General features: G+C 50.0%; 2 protein-coding genes and 1 long non-coding RNA gene across 8 annotated transcripts; 2 read left to right on the top strand and 1 right to left on the bottom strand.

Moving 5' to 3' along the window:
* Nucleotides 1–526: 526 nt before the first annotated feature.
* Nucleotides 527–17862, top strand: GJB5 (gap junction protein beta 5). Of its 5 annotated transcripts, XM_027537916.1 has the most exons (3): nt 527–877; nt 2912–2981; nt 16671–17862. In XM_027537916.1, exon 3 carries the CDS (start codon nt 16695–16697, stop codon nt 17514–17516), a length of 822 nt encoding a protein of 273 aa, XP_027393717.1. In that variant the 5' UTR covers nt 527–877; nt 2912–2981; nt 16671–16694; the 3' UTR covers nt 17517–17862. The 5 variants fall into 5 exon arrangements, with proteins under 5 accessions (XP_027393717.1, XP_027393719.1, XP_027393716.1 ...); XM_027537918.1 differs by lacking the exon at nt 2912–2981 and having other exon boundaries at nt 16674–17862; XM_027537915.1 differs by lacking the exon at nt 2912–2981 and having other exon boundaries at nt 529–877.
* An 11-nt stretch (nt 17863–17873) lies between these two features.
* Nucleotides 17874–21831, top strand: GJB4 (gap junction protein beta 4). Of its 2 annotated transcripts, none has more exons than XM_027537921.1 (2): nt 17874–17958; nt 20731–21831. In XM_027537921.1, exon 2 carries the CDS (start codon nt 20797–20799, stop codon nt 21595–21597), a length of 801 nt encoding a protein of 266 aa, XP_027393722.1. In that variant the 5' UTR covers nt 17874–17958; nt 20731–20796; the 3' UTR covers nt 21598–21831. The 2 variants fall into 2 exon arrangements, with proteins under 2 accessions (XP_027393722.1, XP_027393721.1); XM_027537920.1 differs by lacking the exon at nt 17874–17958 and adding an exon at nt 18784–19199.
* On the bottom strand, nt 18008–20784 carry LOC113890170. Its single transcript, XR_003510437.1, has 3 exons — nt 19592–20784; nt 18640–18785; nt 18008–18093 (listed from the first exon to the last, which is right to left on the bottom strand). It is a non-coding gene; the product is annotated as an uncharacterized LOC113890170 (long non-coding RNA).
* Nucleotides 21832–24591: the final 2760 nt, after the last annotated feature.

The following is a 24591-nucleotide window of genomic DNA, read 5'->3' as shown; positions in this document are numbered from 1 at the left end:
TTACTGTGATACTGAATGATTTACCTTGAAAACAAAAAGAGATCATTCTGTCTTTTTTGAGATCACACCCAAGTACTGCATTTCAGACTCTTTTGTTAACTATGAGGGCTACTCTATTTCTTCCAAGGGATTCTTGCCCACAGTAGTAGATAAAAGGATCACGTGAATTAAATTCACCCATTCCCCTTCCATTTTAGTTCACTGTTTCATAAAATGTAAATGTGCAAAAGGTAACACACTCATAAAATGTCAGTGTTCACTCTTACCATCTCCTGCTTGACCACATCCAATTTACCTTGATTCGTGTATCTAACTTTCCAGGTTCCTATGCAACATTGTTCTTTACAACATCCGGCTCGGCTCTTGAGATACAGCCTGCTCTGTTCCCCTTTGCCTGGCAAATAAAGCCAGTCCTACTTCTCCTCCATTACTCTGTTTCTGTGTTTCTGTTTGACTTGGCACAGAAAGCCAAGATTTTGGCAACAAACCTGGGGGCTCGTCCTGGATCTGACCATTGGCAGGCGGCCCCTCAGGGCCACTCAGCTTGATTGGATGCTTGGGGATTTCTCTCTGCACCAGCTTCCTCCGGGGGAGTAGAAGGTTGGAGGATTTCTCTGAGGTCAGATCGTCAGGGTTCCCCTGCTGTAGGGTTGGGCCTTGGTCACACCCCGTCCACCACCTTGGCTGCGGAACTCGAGGCTGCCGTGGAGAACAGGGCAGAGGTTGCCCTAGCAGCTGCCCGGGCTTTCTTTGTCTTGAGGACACCTTCGTTTTCCCTTCTCTGCATTGCCCCAGACTTCCACTCCAAGAAGACGTTACTTTTGGAGGATCAGAAAGAGGGCATTTGGTACCTCGCAACACACCCGCCAGCAATTTGGTAAGTCCCCTGGAGTGCATACCAGGGCCTCCTTGACCTTGCCTGTTTGGGGAAACTTTGATTCCAATTTGGGGAGTTCTCCCTGTGAAAGGCAACTCCATTTGCAAGGTGCGCGTTGGACAAGTTGCATGTCTAGTGGGACTGGGAAGTCACATTTGAGGGCGTTTGTGCCATTTGGCTTTTGACTTCCAGACATCTCTTTGCCATCCATTTTATTTCTAGTGTGACTTCCAGCTGGCGAGGTTCTGCTTTGGTTTGGTTGGCTTGGTTTGGCTCTTTTGGTTTGAGCACACTGACATCTGGTATAAATTGCCTGAGCTGAAACGGGGAGCACTTCCTCTAAGCTCCCACTCCCAGCATGAGAAGCCCTTTGGAAACATTTTAAGTGACAGGTGGACATACAGCTATGATCCAATGCCCAAAAAAGAGGCCTAAAAATGACCCTCTTACAATTAGATCTTTATTGCCACAAGATGAGAAAATCGACTGAAGTTCCCTAAGGTTCAGGATTCTTCTATAATTAACAGTCTGGGGCTGATCATACCAAGACCCCACCTCCCCAGAGGAAAAATCCCTGCTGGGACAAGTCTGCTCTTGTTATCAGGGCCAATTTGAGCACTGTCTGGTCTAAATTTGGACTGTGAAACTATGACCACAGAAAAAGATGATTTTTTTTTTAACTGTATTGCCACAATATTCTTTATTTTTTTTTCACAATATTCTTTAGACTCCCGAGAAAATTGGTTAAAATTTTTATGAAATTGTCCTACTAGGAGAAGATGCTTTTCTCTCCTTGTGCCTTGAGACCATGGATCTCAGGGACATTTATCTAAACCATCTTTAATTCCTAAAAATGAGAAAAACAAGAAAAAAAAAACAGGAAAAGAAGCCTTAAAATTTTTGCTTATTCCAACTGTTATTTTTAAACTAGTGTTTTTTTAAACTAGTGTTTTATATTATGATATCTGATTCATGACTAAGTTTGGAAAACAAAGTTATGAAATCTCTTGTTGTGTCTATTTGGATATATGTATATCTCAGTATGTATCTTTGTCTCTTTTTATTGCTTCTGAGATTAATTTGTAAATGAGCTCTATTTAATTGGCTTAAAGAAAAGTACATGCATGTTTAGGTGCTCAGTTGTGTCCAATTATATGGGACCCCATGGGCTGTAGCCCGCCAGGCTCCTCTGTCCATGGAGCTCTCCAGGCAAGAATACTGGAGTGGGCTGCCATTCCCTTCTCCGGGGGATCTTCCTGACCCAGGGATCGAACCTGTCTCTCTTGAGTTTCCTGCATTGGCAGGCAGATTCTTTACCACTGGGAGGTAGGCACTTAAAAATCAAACAATTCTAAGTGCAAGAGAAATTAAGCTAAAGGATTTCAGGTTCATGTGAACTGGGAAATATTCAGTATCAGATTAATACTTGATATTAATGTTTGTTTGTTGATGTATATGTCAGTACTTATAATGACGGTGGTAAAGATTAGTGTTGCTTCAGGCTCTGCCTGTGATAAAAACGTGGTTGGGATTTTCCCTCTTTGACCAGCCTTGTTATGGGTAAGATTTGTTCCATCTTGAAGCCACCACCCCTTCAGGGTATTTTTACAAGACTAGGAGATCTTCAACTATGCCCCCATGAAAAGCAATTGGTATTTCTCTCCCTGTGCCCAGGCCCTCGGGAGGACAAAATAAATAGAGTGGGGAATGGGGAAAAGCCTTTTGAACTTAAGAGGGAAAAATTGAGATTTCTCATTCAGTCTTTATGTAAAAGTTAATTTGTAAATGGACTATTTTAATTGACTTGAAAGTAAGCACTTAAAATTAAATCTATAGAAAATTGGCCAAGATAAATTTTAGGACCCGTGGTCTGGGAAATATTCAGTACGGAATTGATATCTACTATTAAGTGGCTTAAACTTGTTGGTTTGATTAATATAGAAATGTCCTTAGAGTTACCAATGTTAAGTATAGTATTATTGTTGTACCCAGGTATATTAGAGGTCAAATAAGACCTTATTCCATCTTTTACAGATTTGTCAACAAGAAAAGTAACTCAACGTAAAAAAAAGAAAGAAAGAAAAACGAAAAACTTCTAAGAAAAGTAAGATATGTGTTTTTTAGTAGAAGATGTAAGAAATCAGATATTGAATTATGTATGATCAGGATTCTCTGAGATTGGACCAGTTTAGTTGGATAAATGGATTTTTTGTTAGAAATGGACTAGAACAAGACTGGATTTGGTTTCTCCCTCAAGTATTCTTGAAACACTGCTTTTGATGACAGATCATGTGAGTTTCTTTGCCTTTAAGTGATTTGTATTATTTACTTTTGAGATCTATGGTTACTTTGGTTAAGGAATGTGTATTGTCTCACAGTGACTGATGATCTTAATCAAGTGTTTTAAAACTTTTTGACAAGCTTCCTAATATCAAATTTTAATCAAAGTTCTTTTCATTTCCAGCTAGCTTTGGGACACATTAGATGGCCCCCAAGTTGTCTTAAAGAGAAACATTTAGCTAGAATTATTTTGTATGTTAAATGTGATCATTCATAATTCTGGCTACTGTAACCAAGTTTCTTTATCAATTAATCAGATATTTAACCATACCTTTTTGTACTCTGATGCTGTTACAAAAAGTGTTTCATTATCAAGGAAAATGAGTGTTAATCACTCAGTCATGTTTGACTGGGATCTCATGGCCTGTAGCTTGCTTGTCTGTCCATGGAATTCTCCAGTCAAGAATACTGGAGTGGGTTGCCATTCCTTTCTCCAGGGGATCTTCCCAACCCAGGTATCAAACCCAGGTCTCTAGCATCATGGGCAGATTCTTTACCATCTGAGCCACCAGAGAAGCCCTTCATTATCAAAACGATTCATAGGAAGGCATAGAAGCAGTTACAATAGCTCCTCATCAAGGTGATGGTTATGCAAGGATTCCAGCCCAAACTGACTAAAATCAGAAACTGTCCTGCCCTTGGGGCCCTTAGATCACAGTCCAGAGATTTTTACTCCCTGACAGGCAGAGTTGACACCCCTGCTCAGCCTTGAAGCAGTTACATAAGATGGACATCACCCTTCTGCTTCCATTAAGAGTATGGGAGTAAAATCTGGGGGTGGGGGATGAAATAGGAGGGAAGGGGCAGGGCACAAACTTTGAAGGAATGAGGTAGCCTGAGGACATGAAATGGATTAATTAGAAGCAAATCAGTCCAAGATGGTGGACTAGTGCTTGAACTTCAGTATACATTCTTTGTAACATATCAGCAAGCTAAGTGAAGGAGGTCACTTGGTTTTTGAAGGGGGTCACCATTATCTTCATTACCTCCACCATAGTTTGGCCTCAGGTCAAACAACAGGGAGAGAACACAGCCCCTCCCATCAACAGAAAATTGGATTAAAGATTTACTGGCCCCACCTATCAGAACAAGACCCAGTTTCCCCCTCAGTCTATCTCTCCCCTCAGAAAGCTTCCATAAGCTTCTTATCCTTATCCATCAGAGGACAGACGACTGAAAACCACAATCACAGAGAACTAACCAAACTGATCACATGGACCACAGCCTTGTCTAACTCAATGAAACTATGAGCCATGCAGTGTAGGGCCACCCAAGATGGACAGGTCATGGTGGAGAGTTCTGACAAAACGTGGTCCCCTGGAGAAGGGAATGCTAAACCACTTCAGTATTCTTGCCTTGAGAACCCCATGAACAGTATGAAAAGGCAAAAAGATAGGACACTGAAAGAGGAACTCTCCAGGTTGGTAGGTGCCCAATATGCTATTTGAGATTAGTGGAGAAATAACTCCAGAAAGAATAAAGAGACAGAGCCAAAGCAAAAACAACACCCAGTTGTGGATGTGACTGGTGATAGAAGCAAGGTCTGATGATGTAAAGAGCAATATTGCATAGGAACCTGGAATGTTAGGTCCATGAATCAAGGCAAATTGGAAGTGGTCAAACAGGAGATGGCAAGAGTGAACATCGACATTTTAGGAATCAGTGAAACTAACATCCAAAAAAGATGTCCTTTTCATTATAGGAGACTAGAATACAAAAGTAGGAAGTCAAGTGATACTGGGAATAACAGGCAAACTTGGCCTTGGAGTATAAAATGAAGCAGGGCAAAGGCTAACAGAGTTTTGCCAAGAGAACACACTGGTCGTAACAAAAACCCTCTTCCAACAACACAAGAGAAGACTCTACACATGGACATCACCAGATGGTGATAATCAGATTGATTATATTCTTTGCAGCTAAAGATGGAGAAGCTCTATACAGTCAGCAAAAACACGACCTGGAGCTGACTGTGGCTCAGAACATGAACTCCTTGTTGCCAAATTCAGACTTAAATTGAAGAAAGTTGGCAAAACCACTAGACCACTCAGGTATGACCTAAATCAAATACCTTTTGATTATACAGTGGAAGTGACAAATAGATTCAAGGGATTAGATCTGATACACAGAGTCCCTGAAGAACTATGGACAGAGGTTCACGACATTGTACAGGAGGCAGTGATCAAGATCATCCCCAAGAAAAAGAACTGCAAAAAGGCAAAATGGTTGTCTGAAGATGCCTTACAAATAGCTCAGAAAAGAAGAGAAGCTAAAGGCAAAGGAGAACAGGAGAGATATACCCATTTGAATGCAGAGTTCCAAAGAATAGCAAGGAGAGGTAAGAAAGCCTTCCTCAGTGATCAATGCAAAGAAATAGAGGAAAACAATATAATGGGAAAGACTAGAGATCTCTTCAAGAAAATTAGAGATATCAAGGGAACAGTTCATGCAAAGATGGGCACAATAAAGAGCAGAAATGGTATGAACCTAACAGAAAGCAGAAGATATTAAGAAGAGGTGGCAAAAATACACAGAAGAATGATACAAAAAAGATCTTCATGACCCAGACAATCACGATGGTGTGGTCACTCACCTAGAGCCAGACATCCTGGAATGTGAAGTCAAATGAGCCTTAGAAAGCATCACTACAAACAAAGCTAGTGGAGGTGATGGAATTCCAGTTGAGCTATTTCAAATCCTAAAAGATGATGCTGTGAAAGTGCTGCACTCAATATGCCAGCAAATCTGGAAAACTTAGGAGTGGCCACAGGACTGGAAAAGGTCAGTTTTCACTCCAATCCCAAAGAAAGGCAATGCCAAAGAATGTTCAAACTACTGCACAATTGCACTCATCTCACATGCTAGCAAAGTAATGCTCAAAATTCTCCAAGGCAGGCTTCAATAGTATGTGAACCATGAAATTCCAGATGTTCAAGCTGGATTTAGAAAAGGCAGAGGAACCAGAGATCAAATTGCCAACATCCACTGGATCATCGAAAAAGCAAGAAAGTTCCAGAGAAACATCTGCTGCTACTGCTAAGTCACTTCAGTCGCGTCCGACTCTGTGCGACCCCATAGACAGTAGCCCACCAGGCTCCCCCGTCTCTGGGATTCTCCAAGCAAGAATACTGGAGTGGGTTGCCATTTCCTTCTCCAATGCATGAAAGTGGAAAGTGAAAGTGAAGTTGCTCAGTCGTGTCTGACCCTCAGTGACCACATGGACTGCAGCCTTCCAGGCTCCTCCGTCCATGGGATTTTCCAGACAAGAGTACTGGAGTGGGGTGCCATTGCCTTCTTCAAGAAAAAACATCTACTTTTTCTTTAGTGACTATGCCAAAGCCTTTGACTGTGTGCATCACAACAAACTGTGGAAAATTCTTCAAGAGATGGAATACCAGACCACCTGACCTGCCTCCTGAGAAATCTGTATGCAGGTCAAGAAGCAACAGTTAGAGCTGGACATGGAACATCGGACTGGTTCCAAATAGGGAAAGGAGTACATCAAGGCTGTATATTGTCACCCTGCTTATTTAACTTATATGCAGAGTACATCATGCTAAATGCCAGGCTGGATGAAGCACAAGCTGGAATTAAGATTGCTGGGAGAAATATCAGTAACTTCAGATATGCAGATGACACCACCCTTATGGCAGAAAGCAAAGAACTAAAGAGCCTCTTGATGAAACTGAAAGAGGAGAGTGAAAAAATTGGCTTAAAACTCAGCATTCAGAAAACTAAGATCATGGCATCTGGTCCCATCACTTCATGGCAAATAGATGGAGAAACAATGGAAACAGTGACAGACTTTATTTTTCTGCAGATGGTGACTGCAGCCATGAAATTAAAAGACGCTTGCTCCTAGACAGCATATGAAAAAGCAGAGATATTACTTTGCCAACAAAGGTCCATCTGGTCAGAGCTATGGTTTTTCCAGTAGTCATGTATGGATGTGAGAGTTGGCCTATAAAGAAAGCTGAGCACTGAAGAATGGATGCTTTTGAACTGTGGTGTTGGAGAAGACTCTTGAGAGTCCCTTGGACTGCAAAGAGATCCAACCAGTCCAGGAAATCAATCACGACTGAATAAAGGAAATCAATCCTGACTATTCATTGGAAGGACTGATGCTGAAGCTGAAACTCCAATACTTTGGCCACCTGATGGGAAGAACTGACTCATTTGAAAAGACCCTGATGCTGGGAAAGATTGAAGGTGGGAGGAGAAGGGGATGACAGAGGATGAGATAGTTGGATGGTATCACTGACTCAATGGACATGAGTTTGAGTAAGCTCCGGGATTTGGTGACGGACAGGGAAGCCTGGCGTGCTGCAGTCAGTGGGGTCACAAAGACTCAGACATGACTGAGTGACTGAACTGACTGAAACTGAAAGCTCCCACCAGTGGTGGCCCAATTCCATATAAAGAAACTTTTAAGGAAAGAAAATGTAAATCAGGAAGCTTTCAGATAAACTGTTAAGAATGATTTTGCTTTAGAAATATGTCTAAAATATTCTCTCCAGATTGTTGTAACTTGAAATTCTAGAGTTATACTAAATTAAGTGAGGAAAGTTTATTGAATAGCTGGGTCATTTCCAAATAAGATACCGAAACATTAATTACTGAATATTGGCTTCCTCTTACAGAGAAACTAAAGGTATTTGGGCATCCCTCTTGGTTCAGTGGTAAGGAATCTGGCTACAATGCAGGAACCACAGGAGAGGCGATTTCAATCCCTAGGTCAGGAAGATCCCCCAGAGGAAGGCATGGAAACCCACTCCAGTATTCTTGCCTGGAGAATCTCATGGACAGAGGAGCCTGATGGGCTACAGTTCATCGATCGCAGAGTCGGACACCACTGACGTGACTTAGCACACGTGCAATACTGTTCTTTACATCATCAGACTTTCCTTTCACCACCAGGCACATCCCTTGTGCTTTGACCCAGCCCCTTCATTCTTTCTGGAGTTATTTCTCTGTTCTTCCACTGGAGCATATGGGACACCTACCAACCTGGGGTGCTCATCTTCCAGTGTCATATCTTTTAGCCTTTTCATACTGTTCATGGGACTCTCAAGGCAAGAATACTGGAGTGGTTTGCCATCCCTTCTCCAGAGAACTCTCCATTATGACCCGTCCATCCATGGCATGGCTCATAGCTTCATGGGGTTGCACAAGGCTGTGGTCCATGTGATCATTTTGGTTAGCTTTCTGTGATTATAGTTTTCATTCTGGAGTCTGTGGATTGTAGTTCTTGCTTCTTCTGTCTGATGGATGAGGATAAGAGGCTTGTGCAAGCTTCCAGATGGGAGGGACTGACTAAGGGGAAAACTGGGTCTCGCTCTGGTGCACTGGGCCATGCTCAGTAAATTTTTAATACAGTTGTCTGCTGTACTCCTTCCCTGTTTGTTGTTTGGCCTGAGGCAACCCAATCCTAGGGTCTACAAGCTCTTGTTGTTTTGTTGTTGTTTAGACTCTTTTCGACCCCATGGACTGCAGCGCACCAGGATTCCCTGTCCTTCTCTATCTTCCAGAGTTTGCTCAGGTTCATGCCTACAGGCTCTATGGGAGGGCTGTTGGCAACCTCCAAGAGGACTTATGCCAGCCTCCCAAGACTGCTGCTGCCGGTGCCCTTGGCCCTGCAGCAGGCGACAGCTGACCCATGCCTCCACAGGAGACCCTCAAACACTCACAGGCAGGTCGGGCTCAGTCTGTTGTGGGTCACTGCACCTTTCCTCAGAGAAAATGAAGAAAGAGCATTAAGGTATGTGCAAAGGCCCTGAGATTACAAAGAGATTCCTCCATTCTAAGAACTAAAAGAAGGCCACAGTGCTAAAGCACAAACACAGAAGGAAACAAAGGGTGGCAGAGGCCAGATGGCTCAAGACTTTACAGGCCATATTAGCCAACAGGAGATTTTTCATTTATTTTGGGTTGGGCTTCGTTGCTGCACGGGCTTCTCATCTCGGTGACTTCTCTCTTTGCAGAGCACAGGCTCTAGAGTATTTGGGCTTCAGTAGTTACAGAATATAGATTTGGTTGCCCCACCACATGTGTGATCTCCCCAGACCAGGCTTGAACCCATGTCCCCTGTATTGGCAGGCATATTCGTAACCACTGGACCAGCAGGCAAGTCCAGCAATAAGACATTTTTTATTTCAAGACAATGGGGGGAGACTCGGAAAAACCTGGAACCTTTTAAGGCTTGTTTTCCATGTTTTGCATTTTCCAAAGATGACTGCTGCAAGTGGGCAACATTAGAGAGGGGTGAGGGAAGAGTGGGCAGTGTTACACGCCTGATGCATTTAGAGCGTTTGGCCCAGTTTCTGGCACAGAGGAGGCATGCAGTGATGAAAGTGATATTATTACCCCATCACCCAACCTCCCCACCTCCCGAGTGGGAAGTGAAAAGACACCACCTTGGCCCCACAGGCCAACCTAGCTTGTTACTGCAGGACCCAAAGTCTGCTCACTGTTAGGAATAGCAGTTTTAATAGGTAACTGGTGGGGTATCAGGTCCTGGTGCCTGTGCATTCAGAAGGGAGCCTGGGGGGATAACTGGTCGCTGGAAAATACTCCTGCTCTCACCTACCCTACACCCATTAACTGGGAGAACAGAGGGGTCAGTCCAAGCCAGAACATGTCAGAGGTGATGACAAGAGTCGGGAGTGCCTGGGCTAAGGACTGGGGGAACACAGAGGGCAGAGAAGGAGCCAGGGAACAAGAAAGAGCAGAGTGCAGAGGGGAGAGGATGGCAGGTCTATTTGCAGGTCAAATGGCTCTGCAGCAGCTCCTTTGACACGTCTGTTCCCATCTCCCCAGAAGGAGCAAGCCCTTCTCCAGCCCTGATTCCCGCGGCCTTTCTCCCTAACTTGCCAGCTTCCTGAACACGTGCAGTCTGCACTTTCCCCACCCACTTCTCTCTGGCTTCCGTCCCCATCACTCTGCAGAATTCCCTCTAGCAAAAGTCCCCAGGGACCTGACCAGCCTCTCTGACACTAGGTTTCCTCCTCTGCCCGCCCTGTCTGTGCTTTCTCCTCCAAGAGCATCTTTCTGATCTGCTTCTTAAAACATCAGTGCTCCTGAAAGCTCTGCCTGGACCATCATCTCTTCTCACTCCACACACTCTCCCAAAGCCACCTGGTCCACTCCAGTGGCTCCCACCACCTCCTTGGGGCTGGGAACCCCCAAAGTACCTCCCCAGCTATTGCTGCCAGCTGCTGGCTATGAACAGTCCACGTGATCGCCCTCCACACCCAGCACGTGGAACCCTGAACCCACTAACTCCCGAACATCTGGGAAGAACCTCCCCATCATCTTCCCCTCCCCACCTCCAACAACCTGCTCTCCTCCTGTGAACTGTTTTTTTTAACTGGTCTCACATGCCTCTTCTCTCGCACAGAAGGAGCTTTCTACACATACAAGCATCATTGTTTACAGATTCCATATGGGTGAGTTCATCGAGTCACTAAAATTTACTTGTTTAACCCCAAAATCAATGCCTTCGCTGTCACCTGTGGACAGGCACAGGGCAGTGGAATGCTTGAGTTGCCTGATGTGCAAGGTCCCAGCTGAGGCTGAACAAGCAGATGCTTTGCCTTCCACTTTCAGCTGATACTGTAAACAAATGTCCCATGGGAGGTCAATTGGTTGCTATTTTTTCACATTTTGGGGCTTGTGGAGGTGATTCTGCTGTTTAAACTGGCCCCCAAGTGTGGCACTGAAGTTGTCTGGTATTCCCAAGCACAGGAAGGTTGTGGCGGGCCTTGGGGAGAAAATACCAGTGTTAGATGAGTTTTGTTTGGGGATATTTGGGTCCAGTGGTTAAGACACTGTGCTTCCGCTGCAAGGGGGCACAGGTTCAATCCCTGGTTGGGGAACTAAGACCCTGCATGCCAAGGCCAAAAATAAAAAAAGGATAGAAGAATGAGCTTTGTTCAGGAGTGAGTATAGTGCTGTTGGCTGTGAGTTCAACATTAATGATTCCACACTGTATATAAGTAAGGTATGTTTCAAGAGAAACACACATAAAACATGGTTATGTATTGATCAGTTGATAAAAATGTCATGGTCAGAGGCTCGTAGGAACCATCCCCTACATTTCCCCTGCTGAAGTCTCTGGATTTGCTAATTCAGTGTTTGTAGTGACTTACAGAACATCACTACCATGGAGAATGAGAACTGACCATACTCATCTGATCACATAGCCTCCTTCCTTCCCTGAGGCCTCCCTCTGCACAGGAGATAATCCAGACCACTTAGCAGAGTGTTTCAGATCTTTCTTGGTCCAGAACATCCTTGCTTTTTAGCGCCACCACTGATAGGGCCCACATGGGGTCTTATTGATAAGATGGTTCGTTATGTCGACTTCGCAAGCAAGCAAAGAATAAATCACAGTGATCTGAGACTGACCAAATTGCCCAAATGGCATCCTGTTATCTCACTGGCGCCTATCTTCTCAAAACTGAGAGATCACCAGATTCTAGACCTCTGGCTACGTGACATCCTTCCAGAGGGCTTTTCATGGGTGGAGTCTAAGGACTCTGTCAGAAAGGGAGGACACTGGTTCTCCTTAAGAGCCAGTCACCCTCTCTCTTCCCTCTAATAAATTTCCTTTTCTTGTCTGACTGCCCTGCTCGTTCTCTTTTTCTCTGCACTCGCCTTACACCCACCACTCCCTCCTCCAACCCACTCTCCAAAGCTTTTCCATCATCTTTCACTGCAGGCTCTAAGCCCTCTGCCTCAAAGGCCTTTCCTCCTTGTTGCCTCTTGATGAATTCCTACACGTCCTTCAAGACCCAGCTTACATGTCACCTTGTCTGGGTCTTCCTCTGGCAGAACTTGACACTCCCTCTCTGTTCCATGTCTCTTTGGCTCTGATCACAGTGTCATATCCAATCTAGTCACGTGTCTCCTCTCTCCTGTACACGGTGATAGCTTGGAGGAAGAATGCAGAGGGGGTAGTTGTGTGTGTCTCTCTCTCTGCAGAGTGCATGCGCTTCACACATCATTCATTCCATAAACATAAACGGAGGCCTAACATGGTACCTAACAGGCCCCGTACTAGGCGTCCAGGGGCCAGCACTGCCCCACGCATGTGTAGCACTGGGCCCACAGTGTGGCCTGTGTGTAAGAGCGTGTGCGTGTGGGATGTGCCACACTTGCTGTGGACCTGCAGTGTTTGTGGCTCTCGGACACATCGTCCATTGAATTCAGGCCCAAGTGACCTGCTGATAAAGAACATCTTAGAAGCTAACCCAACAGGCTGCATCCAGGCACCAACGAGAAGCCCTCCAGGGAATGCCCTGCCTATCCTCCCCACTCCCCAACAGGCACTGCCTGACCCAGGTTCTGTCTTTTTGTCCCAAAGACATCATCCATCCCGTGAGATTTTATCTGGTGAGCCGTCTGTCTCCCATCCTTTCTCTGCCTTCCTTCATCTCAGGGAGAGGAGGTTAGAAGCAGGGAAAGATGGGGGGAAGCCGTATGGGGACCCACCACATGCCAGGCGTGTGCAGGCAGCTCACACGCCAGAGGCAGTGGCAGGAAAGGCCTCCTCTGTGCCAGGCACTGTCTGGCACTGTGCCTCTGTTGGCTGGGCTAATCCTCGTGCCAACCCTCTGAGGTAGGTAGTGCTACCGTCGCACTGCACAGACAGGGAACTGATGCCCAGCAGGGAGAGGCAGCGGCCAGGCCGGATTCAAGCCACAAAGCCACCACCCTGCACTGCACATGCTGTCCTCACAGGACACACCTCACGGGCACAAGATGTCTCATTGTACACCCAAGAAACAGACCTGAATACACCAGAGGTGAGATTCAAGTCCAGGGTTGTGAGATTCGAGATCCAGGGCTGGACCCATATGTAGTGGTGCTTGAGCTCCAGCTGTAGGGGAGTGAGACCCAGATGCAGATGTCCCCTGCCGTCAGGCACTTCCTTCATCTGCCTGCCCCATTAGACAGGGAGGCACCTGCTCTGGACAGGACTTGCCCACCCCAAGTCCCTTCTACTGGAGCTCCACACATCCTTATACCTGTGTGTCTCTGGGCCCATCTGTGTGCCGGGGGTGCTAGTGGTAAAGAACCCACCTGCCAACGCAGGAGACACAAGAGACGTTAGTTCAGTCCCTGGGTTGGGAAGATCCCCTGGAGGAGGAGGGCGTGGCAACCCACTCCAGTGTTCTTGCCTGGAGAGTCCCATGGACAGAAGAGCCTGGCGGGCTGCAGTCCATGGGGTCACAAAGAGTCAGACACGACTGAAGAGACTGAGCCCACACCCAAGTAGGGAGACCCTGCCAACCGCTCCTAATCCTCTCTTTATCCGTGTAACCTAGCTCCAAACACAGCGCCTGGCTCAGAGCCAAATCTCAGGAATGATTCTTGAATTTAAAGAATGGGGTAGAGAGTAGCTCCTCAGGGCCGGGGTGGAGGGTGAAGGACAGGCAGCTGCTCAGGGGTTGGGGAGGGGCTCGGTGTACATATTTTGGGGAGAGATGGGGCTGTGTATGTAGGGGAGAGGCTGATTTTCTGTGTAAGCCCTTATGCGCTCAGTGTCAGGGTGCAAAGACTGAACTAGATTCCAGCAGCAGTGGGAGCCTGGGCCTCGCGACTGTTCCCTGACATCTGTGCAGTCGTAAGAGGCTGTGCAGCTGGTGCTGGACTTATCAGCTGGTAATTAAGGCCAAGTGGGTGAGTTCCTGAGGGTCTGGGGCTGATCTGTGTTGCGTCTTGCTAACGACAAGCCCCTAAAAAATGTCTATTGGTGAGGACTGATTTGTTCATTCAACGGGTGAGTCCCACCTGGAACAAGTTCAACTATTTCAATGCCATCTGATGATAATGTGAAAGCTCAGGGCCGTGGAAGCCCTGAGATGAGGCCCTAAGCCATCTGGGGCTGCACAATCGGGGAAAGCTTCTTGGAAGAGTAGGCCAGGCAAGGAGAAAGATGACGGAAAGGCATTCAGGTGGGGGCTATAGATAGGCAAAAGCATGTGGGCTGGAGACAGAATTTCGGACTCAGTTCCACAGGTCACTGAAGCCGTGAGAACGAAAGGCCCTGAAGAGTAACTGGAGAGGGAGGAGAGTCTGGAGCAGCCCACAGAGTCCCAGGAAGAATCAGAAGGAATTTCTGGAGAAGACAGGCCTTGGCTCCTCCCACACAAGGCCAGGGATGGGAAGACAAGCCGGGGGTTAGAGTGGACCTGTGGTTTTCCCCAAGAGGATGCCAGGATTTTTAGGCTCAGTGCCCTAAAAGGAGGGCAACCATAAGTCTCCTGGGCCTCAGGAGAGGCAGTCCTGGGAGGCTGGGGCCCAGCCAATGGCAGTTCCCAGCCCAGCTGCTCCTCCTCCTGGCCCGAGGCACACCCAGGCTGCCTGCCGAAATCTGCGGGCTCTGTCCTAGGTTTTCCCAAACACCCTCCCTGGTTCTGACATGAGTGCCGGCTGCCCGCCGAGTTGGAGTGCTGGCGGCCAGGACCCGGTGCCCAGAGAGCCCTGAGGAGTAGTCGCTCAGGTAAGGCCAAAGGCCATCTGTGTCCAGAGGTGCCCTCCGCACACCTGGCACACCCAGATGTGGGAAGACTTCGCTGACTGCGAGTCAGGGGAGTGGCCGGGGCACATGGCCATCCTGACGGTGGAGAAGGGAAGGGCGCCTCCCGCCCCTGCTCTGGGTTCTCCCCCTTTCTCCTCAGCTGTGAGCAGAGGTAGGAGCCAGGGACTGAAGGGGAGAGGGGCTCACAGAGGGGCCAGGAGCTGAGCAGGTGGGGCATCCCTGCCTGGGCCTGCGAAACCCCGCCCCCTCTCTGGGTTGGGCTGGGCAGGGAGCCCCTGGGCTGGAGCCTCCTCAGATGCTCCCTGAGAAGCTGCCAGGGGTTCCGCCCACCTCAGGCAGGACTGAGCAGAGACCGGCGGGTGATTCAGAGCAGGGGCCCCATGTTCAAGTTGTAGGTGGTATAGACAGGACAGCAGACAGGGTAGGGGGCAGAGTCACTCCAGCCTCCCTCCCTGTGGATCTGCGGGGCTGGGGCAGGGACTGCGCACAGCAAGCAGCTTCCCAAAACCTGAGGAAAGGGGCCCAGACCCAGAGCGTGGTCCATGAAGCTAGCCTGCCTGGGTTCCAATCCCAGCTCTGCTGCTTACCATCTGTGTCACTGTGGGCAAATGGACTAAGCTCTTTGTGCTCCACTTTCCGCATCTGTAAACGGGGAATAAAACCTGTACCCTTTTGTACAGTTGCTGTACTGATTCATGCCAAGTGCTCAGATAATCTGGGGGGCGGGGCGTGGAGGGGAGAACAGCATGGTGACCTCCGATATGGAGCAGACTTGGAAATGGCAGCAGGAACCCCTTAAAGCGGGAGGCTGTGCAGACAGGCTCCCTGAGGTTCTGGGGAGCCCAGGGGGCTAAGACCATGCTGCATGCATCAGTGGACCCCCCAGGAACCAGACAGAGCTTCCAAGAGCACACACAGGCACTCCTCACTCTGAACCATAGTCACGTTGCCTAATTGGAGATAAATTGGATTCCTATGTGTTCACAAACTCACCAGTAGAACTGACCAGAGTGGCATTGCTCATTTTGGTGTCTTGACAAGGCTGTCCCACAAGATGACAAAAAAAAAGTTTCTGTGATCAGAAGAGTTGGTGCAGTGCTACCTATTCTGACCCCTTATTCATAATGTGAATGTATTCACAGGGTCAAGCAAAGGGACCTGTTTAACTTTGCACTGAACACAGTGCTTGCCTACCTTTCTTAAACATGGAATCCTTCTCCTGGCTTCTGTTGCCAGGCCACTGAGCAGCATTCCATGGAATGCCAGTTTGGGAAGCACAAGAACACGAGGCTCCTCTATGAAGCCTAACATACAAAGAGAATCAATGTTCCCTCCTTTTTTTTAGCTGGTTTGCCATTGGCCTTGCTTCAGATGCATCACACATGAGCAGGACAACTGTCTGGATATTTCTAATGTTAGACCAGATGGGAGTTTGGGGACAAAGTTCCAACCTTCTCTTTAGCCCCATCTCCCAAGCCGAGTAAAAGGCACAGAACAGGTTCCCTTTGGGAGGAGGCTGCCTAAAGGGAGAGAGCCATGTTCAGAAAGGAAAAAAAAGTCATTCCAAAATCTGGACCACTGAGGAGGGGGAAGGGTCAGGGTTAGGACAGACAGGGAAGGTAGCATTAGCCACCCCCTTAAGCCCTGGGAGGAGCAGGTGGCTTTGCTTACTTTTATGGGGGAGAGTTGGTTCTGGGCTGAATTACCTGTGCTCCGGGCCCACCTCTGCACCTGATCAGCTGTGACCCTGCATAACCCCTCTGAACCTTGGTTCCCCCGTCTGTAAAGGGGACGAGGATAGAGCCCAGCTCTGCCATGGCCATGAGGATCAAAGTTAATGACCCGGTTCTATAAACCAGGAGAGGGAGTGCTCTCTAAACGTGGGAAATGACCATCATCCTCTCTCCGCAGTAGCCACCAACACCGGGGGCCACCATGAACTGGGGGATCTTCGAGGGGCTCCTGAGCGGGGCCAACAAGTACTCCACAGCCTTCGGGCGTGTCTGGCTGTCCCTGGTCTTCATCTTCCGCGTGCTGGTGTACCTGGTGACAGCCGAGCGAGTGTGGAGTGATGACCACAAGGACTTCGACTGCGACACTCGCCAGCCGGGCTGCTCCAACGTGTGCTTCGACGAGTTCTTCCCCGTATCCCACGTGCGCCTCTGGGCCCTGCAGCTCATCCTGGTCACGTGCCCCTCGCTGCTTGTGGTCATGCACGTGGCCTACCGCCAGGCCCGGGAGAAGAAGCACCAAGAGGCCATTGGGAAGGACGGCGGGCGCCTCTACCTGGACCCCGGTAAGAAGCGGGGAGGGCTCTGGTGGACATACGTCTGCAGCCTGGTGTTCAAGGCCGGTGTGGATGCCACCTTCCTCTACGTGTTCCACTCCATCTACCCCAGATACACCCTCCCCCGAGTGGTCAAGTGCCAAGTGGCCCCGTGTCCCAACGTGGTGGACTGCTTCATCTCCAAGCCCGAGGAAAAGAACATCTTCACTCTCTTCATGGTGATCACGGCCCTCGTCTGCATCGTCCTCAACCTGGTGGAGCTGGCCTACCTGGTGAGCAAGAGATGCCGGGAGTGCCTGGAGGCCAGGAAAGCCCGGTCTGAGAGCCTGGACCACCGCCTGGACTGGGTCACCTCTTCTTCCAAACAGGGCGATCTCCTCTCAGGCGACCTCATCTTTCTGGACTCAGATGTTCCCCCTCCACTCTTACCAGACCACCCTCAAGACCACGTGAAGAAAACCATGCTGTGAGGGGCTGCCTGATCAGGCCTGGGTTGGAAGGACCCAGGAGCCAAGGTGCAGCCTTGGGGGTGCGGGTGCTGAGCTGAGAGTAGGGGCAGACAAGAGGGAGAGTCAGGCGGCCTGGGTTCAAATCCTTTCTCCCCAAGTTCCTGCCACCTGCACCAGCTGTGTGACCCTACGCGAGTTACCACCTGGAGCTGAACCTCGGTTTCCTTTTGTGTACAATGGAGATGATGAGCCCTGCTGAGCAAAGCCGGCGCTGTGAGGAGGGCTTTAATAAGAGAATATACACGCACATGCCTCCAAAGTGTGGGGTCCACGGTCAGGGCTTAATAAAATTCAGTTCATTCACTGATTCAAGGAGACCTTTGCTCCTTCAACCTTGGTGAGCTTTATTGACTCCTTTCATCAACTTTTCGGCCCCTGCACAGGCTGCACTTGATCTAGCCAGGTAAGGACTGACGTGACTTAGCAGCAGCAGCAGCAGCAGCAAGAGGACCCCCAGCACTCCTGGGGGGTCATGCTCCTTGCTCTGGGTCAAGTCTAGCCTTTATCCCCAGTTGCAGTTTTTAGGCCCATGGGTTGTCTGCAAAGAGAATAAAGCTTAGTGAATAAGCAGTTGTGTGTCTCAGGGGAAAGTTCATGGACTTCTAGTCATAACATTTGACTTTGAACCCAAGTTCCACTGGGACTCTGGGAGAGCAACTGCAGCTCCTCTCCAAAGTGGGTTAATAATATCGAGCCGGTGGGATGGCTGTGAGGTGGGATGAGCTCCCGGCTTCAGATGAGGTTAACCGGCTGTAAAAGGCCGCATAAATGTTAATCACTGGTATTAGGAAGTGCTCTATAAATGCTTGTGGGAAACGAGACAGAGGAGCCCCTCCCTGGCTGCATATTAACCTTCCCTATCCCAGGCTCAAGGCCTGTCTGCAGCCCCTGCCGGGTCAGGCTTTTATTTCCCCGAAGCCCAGGCCCATGGAGGGTGGACTGGGAGGCTGTGCCTGGTCCCATGCCAGCTGGAGAATTTCATGCTGCAACCTGCATTCCTTGTCTCCACCTGGGCAGCGGTGCCGTACCGAGAGGAACGGAGGGTGGGTGGATGGGTAGGCCCTCCCACCCCCACATGTCTCACCACCACTCAGATACGTCCTGCCAGAAGCAGGGAGCAGGAGGAGGGGCAGTGCAATCCTGGGCTGAATCAAGATTGCCCCTTTCCATAGATGTGAGCTGCTGAGGGTCTCACCACCAGGCTTCCAGAGAAATGGGTAGGAGAGAGGCCTAGGGACAAGAGGATGGGGATATTTAGGCAACGGTGTGGGAGGCAGGGGCAGGAAAAATGCCATTTGGTGCTAACCTGGGCCCAAGCATGAACATACCAGGCTCTGGTGCCTGCTCAGGCAGTTTCACCTGTATACCTGTCAGCACGGCAAGCCAGACCCAGCCATACCCACTGAGCTGCAGAGAAGGCGTGGGCCAGCAGAGAAGAGCCACAGGTGTTTGCCCTGAACGCATGCCCGGGAAGTCCGCCCACCTGTCTGCCTGCCCACCCAGTCACTCCCGTTTGGCTCACTAGTTCGGAAAGCCCCACCCAGCAGGGGAGTGAGGAACAAAAGCTGCCTCCGGGAGGTCCCCAGGCAGACGGGCAGACACGCCAGCCCAGGGCCAGGAGAGCGGCTGCTAGAACCAAGCAAGGTGAGGACCAAATCGGGCAGGAGACTGAGCTGGGAGGCAGAGACCAGGTGGGCTGAGGATCCCAGGGGACCGAGGGTGGTAGGTTGGGCTTTGGGAGATGTAGGGGCAGACAGGATCTCTGGAGAAACTCCAGGGAAGCCTGAAGGAAGGGGAAGGACTGTCCTGCCAGACCAGAGGGAAGACAGGCGACTGGAGATGAGATAAAGTAAGAGGTGGGATGAGGAAGTTTCACTGGGTTGAGCACACACAGAACACACAAATGTCTACTGTGTGTTCCCTGGTCCAGGCTCGGTACCGAGTCCTAGGGAATCAGAGATGAATGAGATATAGAGGCTGCCCTCCAGCAGCTGCCAGTCTGGCATGCAAAACAGGTAAACAGACCATTTACGTACCCGTGAGGCACTCTGCCAGGACAGATGGAGGAGGGTGCTCAGAAAATGTCCCAAAGGCACCAGGTCTGAAGATGGCTGATTCCTGAGTCGGGGCAGGGCAGGGGCCAGAGGCAGAGTAGGACAAGATGGCACTCCAGCTAAGGGGTGTGGAGGATGGAGCACGCAGGACATGGCCTGAATGACACAATGGCCCACATGGGCAGCAAACAGCCAGCAAGCCGACGGAGAAGGAAGGTGTCTCTGAAAGTAAAGGTAGATAGATGGAGGGGGGAGGACCATGCCAGAATCTTGCCTCTGTCCCTTCCCCAATGCCTCCCAAAGGCTGGAATGGTTAGAATTCCAGAGAACCCACTGGGGTGAGGACAGTCAGCCCTCAGGCCCAGCGCCGAAACAGGAGGTGGCAGGATGATACCAAGCCACCGTGATTCCAAAGAGCCTGTTTGCTTTGTAAGGGAATGTCGGGTGGGGGATGTCCTGGAGCCAGAAAGAAGATGAGGGTAGATATTATCTGAGGTCTGCACAGGGCCTGGCTCAGGCCGGTGCTCACTTGGAGAAAGTTGAAGAGTAAAGATACGTTTCCCTCAGACTTCCCCGGTGGTCCAGAGGTTAAGACCCCAGACTTCCACTGCAGGGGGCAGGGGTTCAGTCCCTGACTGGAGAAGTTCTGCATGCTGTATGGTGTGACAAAAAAAAGAAAAAAAACAGATACACATCCCTCCCCTCCTGCCCGGTCCAGCCCGGCAGCCCGGCAGCTGGCCAAACAGTGGATCATCCAATCCACACTTTTTTACTGTTTCTTTAGAAGTTAGGTGACACGTAGACACGTAGAGCTGAAGGCTGGAGTCAGCAAGGTTGGTAGGCACATCATTACAGGATGATTACCCTTCACGTGCACCTATTACTCTATAGAATGAAATATGTCCTGACTTTGGAACTGGAAGATGGAAGCTCAAGACCAGCTCTACCACTTCCAGCCATCCGCCTTGGGCGGGTGCCTCTCGGGGCTTTAGCTCCCTCCCTCTGAATCTAGGACAACGGCAATCCCTACCCCACCAAGTCATGGCCAGTGTGGACATGATAACACGATGGTTGTGAAATCATGTGCCCATCACGCCCTTAATGAAGGTGCCCATTTCCAGGTTCTTCCAGCCCTGTGACGCCAGGGGCCAAGATCGTCCACTCAGGGAAGCCAGGCCGGGGTCAGCATGAATTGGGCGTTCCTGAGGGACGTGCTGAGCGGGGTCAACAAGTACTCCACGGCGCTGGGCCGCATCTGGCTGTCCGTGGTCTTCATCTTCCGCGTGCTGGTCTACGTGGTGGCGGCCGAGGAGGTGTGGGACGACGAGCAGAAGGACTTCGTCTGCAACACCAAGCAGCCGGGCTGCCCCAACGTCTGCTATGACCAGTTCTTCCCCGTGTCTCACGTGCGCCTCTGGGCCCTGCAGCTCATCCTGGTCACGTGCCCCTCGCTCCTCGTGGTCATGCACGTGGCCTACCGCCAGGAGCGGGAGCGGAAGCACCGCCGGAAGCACGGGCCCCACGCGCCGTCCCTGTATGACAACCCGGACAAGAAGCGGGGCGGGCTCTGGTGGACCTACCTGCTGAGCCTCCTCTTCAAGGCAGCTGTCGACGTGAGCTTCCTCTACATCTTCCATCGCCTCTATAAGGACTACGACATGCCGCGGGTGGTGGCCTGCTCCGAGTCGCCCTGCCCCAACACCGTGGACTGCTACATCTCCCGGCCCACAGAGAAGAAGATCTTCACCTACTTCATGGTGGCCACGGCTGTCCTCTGCATCCTCCTCAACCTCGGTGAGGTCTCCTACCTGGTGGGCAAGAGGTGCCTGGAGATCCTTGGCCCCAGACCCCAGGGGTCTCGGCGCCGGGCTCGCCTGCTGGAGGCGTGTCCACCATATGCCCTCTCCCCGGGGGAGCACCCCCAAGATGGGAACTCTGTCCTAATGAAGGCTGAAATGACCACGGTTGATGCAGCTGGGTTTCCATAACTGGTGAGGTCAGCAGCTGAGACCACCAGAGCCTCTGCCTGCTCCAGAAAGCCACCACAGGGCAGGTGGGGAAGGCAGGTGTGGAGCTCCAGACGCCGACCCAGGGACCAATGCTAGGAAGCAGTTTGGTTTCTGGGTCCTGAGCCCCGGGGGAGGCAGGTTGATAGCTGATGGGGACTTTAGTATATGGAAATAGGGTATGTCAAGTCCTTAATAAATATGATTTTCTCAGTACTTTGCAGATTGGGGACAGGGAGGGATGGGAAGGAAAGCGGGGGAGGGGGGGTCACGATGGACCTTGGAGAGGCGGCCAAGACCACTCAGTGGGCATCTGAGTCCTGGAACCTCAGATCCAGGTTTACCCATCACACACACACCCACACACACCCACACACACACACACACACTCCCACCACACACTCCATAGAGCATGCCCCCACGAGGTGGTGGGAAGCCCAGAGGTTGATCCAGTGGTCTCTGGACTCTGCAACCAGCTGGTCAAAGCAGGAGGAGAGATCCTAGGAGACCCTGTGCCAGTAAGAGTTGGTGCCCCTCAGCTAAGTGCCCATGGCTCCCCCATCCAGGCCTCTCTAACCCTGCCCAGCACAGGTACCCAGGGGTGAGTCCTTCAAAGGATGAGGGGGAAGGCCTGGTGTGGGTGGGACAGCGCTGAGAGGGAGTCCGGGATGGGGCGTCTGCCTGTGTGTTTAAGAGGCCCATCCCCACGGGCCAGGACCCATGGAGCGCCTCCAAGCTGACAGGTTCTTCACAGATCCTTAAGGCTGAGGGACTTCTCTTTACTGAATACACAATCCTTCCACCCTACACACACCACTCAGATCTCAACAGCTCCTGCAATGAGCTGGACTAGCTCGAGTCCCAGCACCCACACCAGTCTGACTCATGGGACAACCCTCTGGGAGACCCCCAGGCACCTCCCATTCAGCAACCCCTAAGCTTACCATGTCATCTTTCCCCAAACCTGCTCTCCTCAAGCATCACCGCCCACCCACCCCCTAACACCCCACCATAAACAACACTGCCACCCACCCAGTTGTCCGAGCCAGGAACGGGTCTGGTGGCATCCTCCGCCCCTCCCCACCTCCCAGCCCCTCAAGGCCCACATCTCAGTGTGGCACAGAATCCCACTAATTTCAGCCCCTGAAAGTTTCCCGAGTCTGCCTCTCCTCTCCCACCCCATAGCCATATCCCTCCCACTGGGCCTCTCCCCCTGCCCTCCTTTACAAGGACAGAGTGGCTGTGTACAAATCTGACAACACTCCTCCGGCTGTGAAAGTCCCTCCACTACGACCACCGTCCCCACTGCCCTCCACCAGGCCCTGTTGACCTCCCCAGCCTCACAACACCCTCTCCTCTCTCCTGAAAAGTGAAAGTCTTACTCACTCAGTTGTGTCCGACTCTTTGTGATCCCATGAACTGTAGCCCACCAAGCTCCTCTCTCCATGGAATTTTCCAGGCAAGAATACTGGAGTGAGTAGCGATTCCCTTCTCCAGGGGATCTTCCTGACACAGGGATCAAACCCGGGTCTCCAGCATAGCAGGCAGATTCTTCACTGTCTGAGCCACCAGGGAAGCCCCCTTTCTCCTGGTACCACCAATAACATACCAAAGGGCTTGAGGATCCTCAACCAGACACGTCACGCTGGGTCGTGCCTCCAGCCTTCAGACATGCTGTTCCCTTGGCCTGGAATGCGCTTCCTCCCTCCTCTGGGACACTTCCTCAAACCCCAGACAGCCTTGACCTCCTCCGTGTGCCGGCCACTCTACCCAAACTAGAGGGGTCCATTCTCCCCATCCGTCTGTGAGCCCTTTACACATAGGATGCTGAGTCGCCCAGCTCCCCAGCTGCCTTCAATAGATGTTTGTTAAATGACTAAATGGTCTATGAGCTGCTTGACACAAGGGACCATGTCACATTTATCTGAATCTGAATCCTCCACCACAACTGGCCCAGGGAGTTCAGCGAAGTGTTTCCTTGTTTGTGTGTTTTGTTGGTGGTGTTTTAATTAATCCAGCCTACAACATATTTTGGCCACCTGATGTAAAGAACTGACTCATTGGAAAAGACCCTGATACTGGGAAAGATTGAAGGTAGGAGAAGGGGATGACAGAGGATGAGATGGTTGGATGGTATCACGGACTCCAAGGATATGAGTTTGACCAAGCTTCGAGAGTTGGTGATGGACAGGGAACCCTGGCGTCCTGCAGTCCATGGGGTTGCAAAGAGTCGAAAACAATTGAGCGACTGAACTGAACTGAAAGTTTGCTGTTGTTGTTTTTAAGTGTAACTCTTTTTGAGAACATATTTTAAAAGCAGTCTAGGAACATTTAGGACAAAGAAATAATAAGGATACCATAATTAAATGAATTCAAGACATCCTTAGGGGTACAGTTTATACAGCCATCCCTTGATATCCATGGAAGATTGGTTCCATATCCTTTTTCCTTAATTAATTTTTATTGGCGTATAGTTGCTTTACAATGCTGTGTTAGTTTCTACTGTAGAGCAAAGTAAACCAGTTATATGTATACATATTAATATATCCCCTCTTTTTGGATTTCCTTCCCATTTAGATCACCACAGTAGTGAGTACAGTTTCCTGTGATATATAGTAGATTCTCATTAGATAGTAGTGTATATTTCAGAGAAGGCAATGGCACCCCACTCCAGTATTCTTGCCTGGAAAATCCCATGGATGGAGGAGCCCGGTAGACTGCAGTCCATGGAGTCACTGAGAATCGGACACGACTGAGCAACTTCACTTTCACTTTTCCCTTTCATGCATTGGAGAAGGAAATGGCAACCCACTCCAGTGTTCTTGCCTGGAGAATCCCAGGGACAGGGGAGCCTGGTGGGCTGCTGTCTATGGGGTCGCACAGAGTCGGACACGACTGAAGTGACTTAGCAGCAGCAGCAGCAGGGTATATTTGCCAATCTCCCAGTTCAGCCTACCCCATTCCTTCCCTCAGCCT

The sequence above is a fragment of the Bos indicus x Bos taurus genome, chromosome 3, assembly GCF_003369695.1.
Source record: "Bos indicus x Bos taurus breed Angus x Brahman F1 hybrid chromosome 3, Bos_hybrid_MaternalHap_v2.0, whole genome shotgun sequence".
In the NCBI taxonomy this organism is placed as follows: Eukaryota; Metazoa; Chordata; class Mammalia; order Artiodactyla; family Bovidae; genus Bos; species Bos indicus x Bos taurus.
The sequence above is the reverse complement of the archived record's forward strand: the minus strand, read 5'-3'. Positions and strand labels throughout refer to the sequence as shown.